General features: G+C 53.0%; 1 protein-coding gene across 1 annotated transcript in view; it reads left to right on the forward strand.

The window, feature by feature from the left end:
* Positions 1-4,122: 4,122 nt before the first annotated feature.
* Positions 4,123-6,434, forward strand: part of GALR1 (galanin receptor 1) — a 16,806-nt gene continuing 14,494 nt past the window's right edge. Inside the window, exon 1 of the mRNA XM_002929303.2 lies at positions 4,123-4,788. Coding sequence (XP_002929349.2) covers positions 4,123-4,788 — 666 coding nt within the window. The remainder of the gene's footprint in view (positions 4,789-6,434) is intronic.

The following is a 6,434-nucleotide window of genomic DNA, read 5'->3' on the forward strand; positions in this document are numbered from 1 at the left end:
CACTGCCATTCAGCTACAGGGCCAGCAAAACACAGCTCTAGGAACGATGAGCACATCTTACCATTGGCCCTCGCTCAAGGGGAATTTGAAATATATTCTTCAAGAAGGAGGAAAATAATCTCCCAAGAGGCCTAAGATGCACACAGGAGAGTGAAGGAAATAAACATTGCTGTGCGGTACGACAATGGTCATTGTGCCTAATGGGGGGGGGGAGTCCAGTGACTGACACTGGACAGGAGAACCAGGCAGAACAATAAAGGGTGGCCAGAGTTACAAAGATGTTCTGAGACCTCGTCTTGTGTGGGAGGAGGGTAATGAGAGTGGTTACTTTGAACTTCCGTTAATTGTCAATATTCTAGTCATTGGTGGGATGAGCTCCCCCCAACCCCAGACACACCTTGTCTACTCTTTGTCTCTGTCCAGTAAATGGTGGCCCCATGCAGGCTGCCAGGCTCAAGCCCTGGGAGGCATCTTTCCCTCTCTCTCCCTCTCTCTTTCACTCCCTTTCGTTTTCTCTCTCTCCCCTGTCTTCACACCACCCTGGTATTCTCTGTCGTCTACATTCCTGCAAGTTTTCTGGCTGGTCTTCCTTCTCTTTCCTTTGCTCTTCTTATGGCCTGTTCTAAACAGCAGAGTAATCTTTCCAGAACACAGGTTGAAATGCCCTAGTGGTTTCATCACGCTCAGGTAGAAGCCAAGCTCTGTCCTGGCCCGCCACGTCCAGCTTCACCCACCCGTTGCCCCACCCCATCTCTTCTGAGCTCACAACTTAGAAATCTCCCTAGCTACTGACACCCTAGCAGTGCAGGCCTCCTTGTTCCTCCAACAAGACAAGCGTGTTGCTGTCTGAAGGCTGGTCTTTCTCACTAGAATGTTCTACATGCAGTATTCCAAAGGTGCTATTGACTGAATGTTGGTGTCCCCCCAAAACTCACGTATTGAAACCTCACCCCCAATGTGATGACAGTAGGGGATGGGCCCTATGGGAGGTGATTTGTTCATGAAGGTGGGGCCCCATGAATGTGATCGGGGCCCTTGAAGAGGCCCCACAGAGCACCCGTGCCCCTTCTGCCCTGAGGGCACAGTGAGAAGGTGCTGGCTGTGAACCAGAACCAGGCCCTCACCAGACGCCAAATCTGCAGGAGGTTTGCTCTCGGGCTGCGGCTTCCACAGCTGAGAAGTAAATGTCTGTTGTTTGTAAGTTCCCCGGTCTAGGGCATCTGTTATGGGTCTGCAGTGAGTGAGACCAGGCTTTCTGCTTTACCTCCGCCCAGTTCCCGCCAGTATGTCAGCTTCTCGAACACATACCTCCTGATTACACTCGGTGATTCCACCCTCCAATCGCTCTCTTTCTTGTCCTGTTTTCTTCTCCCTCAGAGTATTTGCCATACGGCATAGTATGGTTTTGTTTCTTTTTAAATGTCCTGTCTCCATAATAAGACATAAAATCCATGAAAGAAGGGGCTTGGCTTTGTTCATTGCTCTAGCTCCGGAACCTAAATTGTTCCTGGCGTGTAGCAGGCACGCGAGGGTAACCGGCAAAAGAATAAAAATGGATCGTATTCCTCCCCCCATTTTAAGATGGGGGAAAAATCAGGTTAAAATGTAATCCAAAAGATGTCAAAACAAGGGGGAGAAGCAGAAACATGGAAGCAGAATACAAAAAATAAGTCCACATAGATCAGTTGTACCAATAAAAGTAAAGAGACTAAACTCACTAGTTAAAAAATAGAGATTGCCAAATTGGGTTTTTAAATAATCCAGTTATGTGCTGTTTCTAAAAGATACCCCCTAAATCACAGGACGTGGGAAGATTGCAAAAAATACAGCAGACCAATAAGTAACAAAGACTGTTGGTGTATCTAGAGCAATAAAAGACAATTGACACCCTAAGGCAAAAATCAGTGTTATCATACCAACCATATAATGTTAAAATAAATCAAAAACTCATTGTATATTATTTAAGAACCTATGTCTATGCCATAAATATGTAAAGAAGTGACTAACAGACAAGACATTTCGATTACCTGGAGATGGCGGGGTGGAGGTTGTGATTTGCAAAGTAGAGAAAAGCAGTTCCAACTCTGTTGATGATATTTTTTATTATTCTAAGCTGGATGGTGGGCACATGGGTATTCAATATAATTTCATCTTACTTGTTCCATGTTGAAAATAGTTCATAATAATTAAAAACATCTCTTTCCCAAATCTGATTACAAAAGACTTCCAATGAAACAGAGCTGCCCAACGCAGGATCCCATGAATGTGTAGGTCAGAGAACCCCTTGGGGGGAAAAGCAATGGATGGACAAGGTTTGGGGGCACCTTCCAGGGAAGGTAAGAGCCTTCTTGACTTAGCAAGATATTCTGCTACATAAGTTACTTAAACTCATCTTTGTCCTCTGGGAAACGTGCGTGGGCATTAGAAGACAGAGTGAATACAGGTGAAGTACTTGCTGTATGGTGGGTGTGCAGAGAACTGTCTCAACATCTTCCTGGAACTTCCTCAAAATCCAGACGGCGCAGGTAAGGCAGAATGAGAGCGGAATTCCCTGCCGAATTCCCTGCCCCCTGCTTCCCCCACTCCCCAAGGCTCAGCCTTGTGTCTGCACTTGCCCTGTTCTCCAAGTAATCTTTGTGTCACACCCACAGGGCGCACCGCACCCACTTGTCTTTCGGTGACCTGACTGTGGCACATAATGGACTCTCAGTCATCATTTGGAGAGTGCTGGAACAAACGTGGATCTTGAAGTGAATAGAGACCCCTCATATCAACGCTGCAAATAAATGAATCCATTTCAGCTCTTTAGTTGGGAACTAGCAAGATTACAAACCAGGACGGTGCTTACTCACCGCTGTCCTCAGCTCAGTTTCTTGGTGTATCACATTTGACAACAGGAATAAAATACTAAACGTGTTCTTTCCACCTCACAAATGTGTCCCGTCGGTACTTCTGTTTACGTCACTCAGATGAGAACCACAGAGCAAAACTGACCTCAAGTTGGATGACGCGAACACGACACCTTTAACATTAGTGACGTTTAGAATGAAAACTCAAACAGGTCATTCATGTTTCTTCCTGCTTATTTCCTCCCTAGCGGTGGGAAGGGCGGGCGTGGGATTAGGGATTTTACAGAACTCCAGGTTGCAGTGCCAATCGCTGATTTCCGGGGGTTTAATCCCTGGGCAGGGAGCGCTCTCAGGGACAGCCACCCCAGGAGCCAGAAAGATGCGCGGCGCTAGCGGAGCGGGAGACTGCGCACCCCGCCGCCTCCCCGCCCCGCGCGTGCTGGAGCGCGCTCGGCTCGGCTTGGCCTCCCGGCCCTGCTGCACCGGCAGCTGCCGCCTTCGCCGGACCCACGCAGGTCCGCACGTTGCAGAGGCGAGCGCGCGCGCCTGATTCCTCCGAGGAGGTGGGCGGCGACCATCCCTTTAGGACTCCTGCAGTTCTGTGAGCGCTGTGACTTCCCAGGGGACAGGAGAGGCCCCTAGGGGCGCGGATTTCAGCCGGCTGTGTTTTCTACTTAACAGAGAGGCCCCGGAGCACCCCCTCTGCCAGCCTTCGGGAAAGCGCAGAGAAAGCGCTTGCCCTGTTGATCACTTGGAATCCCTGCAAAAACTGGGAGGGAGACGAGGCGCCGCTGGCGTGGAGGTGCGGGCAGCCCTCTCCGCGAACTGGCCGTGCGCTGCTGCGCGCTGGATGTTCCCCGGGAGCGACGCGGGAAGGGAGCGGCTCAGAGCAACAGGTGCAGCCCAAAGCCACTCCCCGATTGAGGGAGAGGGCCAGCAGGGACCAGGAACCGGTAAGGCAGGCGCAGAGGGGTCTCTGCCCCTCTGCAGCGCCCTGGCGGGGTCCCTCCTCCGGGGCTTGGCAGCCGCGCAGAGGAAACCTCGCGCTCTCAGGACTGCCACCCCCCGCCTGGGAAGATCCCTATTGGGGCTCCTCGCAGGCGGCCTCGCACACAGACGGTGCCAGTAGGCTCAGCCACAGGGTGCGTGCCCATCGCGGAGCCTCAGGATCGGAAACTCGCCCTCTGCGTGCTTGGGGTCGGGACCCCCGGCGTCCTCCAAACCTTCTTCCTCAGCAGGAACCGTCGCCAGCGCGCCAGGGCGCCCGCGGGCCATGGAGCTGGCAGCGGGGAACCTGAGCGAGGGGAACGGGAGCGGGCCCGAGCCCCCCGCCCCAGAGCCCAGGCCTCTCTTCGGCATCGGCGTCGAGAACTTCATCACTCTGGCGCTGTTCGGCCTGATCTTCGCGTTCGGCGTGCTGGGCAACAGCCTGGTGATCACGGTGCTGGCGCGCAGCAAGCCCGGCAAGCGGCGCAGCACCACCAGCCTGTTCATCCTCAACCTGAGCATCGCCGACCTGGCCTACCTGCTTTTCTGCGTCCCCTTCCAGGCCACGGTGTACGCGCTGCCCACCTGGGTGCTGGGCGCCTTCATCTGCAGGTTCACCCACTATTTCTTCACTGTCTCCATGCTGGTCAGCATCTTCACCCTGGCCGCCATGTCGGTGGACCGCTACGTGGCCATAGTGCACTCGCGGCGCTCCTCCTCCCTGCGGGTGTCCCGCAACGCGCTGCTGGGCGTGGGCTGCATCTGGGCACTGTCCATGGCCATGGCCTCGCCCGTGGCCTACCACCACCGCCTCTTCCACTGGGAAGTCAGAAACCAGACCTTCTGCTGGGAGCAGTGGCCCAACCAGGGCCATAAGAAGGCCTATGTGGTGTGCACCTTCGTCTTCGGCTACCTGCTGCCTCTTCTGCTCATTTCCTTCTGCTATGCCAAGGTGGGCGCACGGGGGGAGGGGGGCAGGGACCGGGCGGCGGGCTCGGGGCCTTGGGTAGCTCCTGTGTCCCGGGCCCCTCTAGGAGCCCCTTTGCCCTCACCTGCTCCAGTTTTCTGGGCTGTTTGGTGATGGGAATGTCCCTACTGCCCTTTGCCCTCTCCCGGTGGAAGGTGCGAGAGAGGGTGCGCGAGAAAGTTACTTGGAGTCTGGGAGCCGCTGGGGAAAGTTTGCAGGTCACTTCCCAGAGGTCCCGCCTCCCCTGAGACTCCCGCCACCACAGCTCTGAACCCTGAGTTTGACCCTGAGAGCACCGGGCTCTCAACAGAGGAATCCAGGAGTTTTAGCTGCTCTCACCTAGCACCGGCGCGCGGGATCCAATCTGTGCGACCCACTGCAGAGCCTCCCTGAGCGCGCCCCCTCCCCCGCGCTCGCCTGGGGCACCGGTGGTCGCTCAGGTCCCCTTCTGGCTCTGCGAAGCCGCTGCTCCTGGCGACAGCTCTTGGAACTGTATTTTACAGAAGCTTAAGCTTGTTAAATCTGAGCGCTAAAAGAATATTTCTTCACATCGTCTTGGCCTGAGTCTCCAGAGTACTTTGGGTTAGGGTTTCCAATTCTGTTTAGAAGGGTTGTGCAGAGGACATGAGCTAATTCTGGCCTAAATCCCTCACTCTCCTGGGCAGTGCAGTTACTGACCTGTCTGGACTAGCTACCCCTCCCCCTTAGCAGGAAAATTGCTCCCACCCTCCCTTCACAAAGCTTGGCAGACCTCAGCAAAGTGGCCTCCTCTCTCAGTAAGAACGCGGGGTTTTGAGGACCTCACACTGATCGAACAGTCTTCAACTTTTTGGATACACTTGTTTGTGTTTCAGTAAAAATATATGCTTTATCACTGGATAGTGATGCGTGGGGGTAAAGCCCAAGTCCCCCAACATCAGGGAGTACCGACACCATGAGGAAAATATCTCTGTAGCCAACTTGTGAAATTCCCAGCATTTTATTTTCATCTTTTTCTGTCTCTCATTCTGTTTCTGTAAGGCTGTGACTCTAGGGCCATGAGTAACCAGATCACAGAGAGCAATATTTACGTTCAACTCACAAAGTATTTTTCCCAGCAAAAGGCTTTACTCGAAGCCCCTGGCTTCTGTTTTCCCTGCTCCACAGCATCTATCTAGAGTTATGTCTGCGTGAACAGTAGTACTTTTGGGTATTATCTGAAGGAATGGCCTGCATCAAAGGGTTGTGTATAAAGAAACACGGAGGAGATAGGCAAGATCGGGCATTTGGAAGACAGCTGTAGCTTAGCTCTTTGCAGAAGGGCTGGTTTATTCACTTAGCCTCCTTCAAATGTGAAAGGAAAAACAAACGTGGTTCTCCCGGTGCATTGACAGACATGAACAACTGTCTTGCTGGGTCTGCACAAGCCTGTGGGGGGAGCATCCGGAAAAGGGTTTGGGAGGAGCAAAGCAACTGACCCAGGTTATGAAGCTGGTAGGTGGTTCAGGAAGCGTTTTAAGGCAGTTTCCAGTCGCTGAGGGAAGGCCTTGGGGGCACGAAGCTCAGGACTAGAAGTGTTTTTAGAAGATTTGGTGGTGAATTCATAATCACCTAAGGCAGAGCTAAACCATACTCTTTTTTCACTTCCCAGA

This window comes from Ailuropoda melanoleuca, chromosome 14 (assembly GCF_002007445.2).
Source record: "Ailuropoda melanoleuca isolate Jingjing chromosome 14, ASM200744v2, whole genome shotgun sequence".
Taxonomy (NCBI): Eukaryota; Metazoa; Chordata; class Mammalia; order Carnivora; family Ursidae; genus Ailuropoda; species Ailuropoda melanoleuca.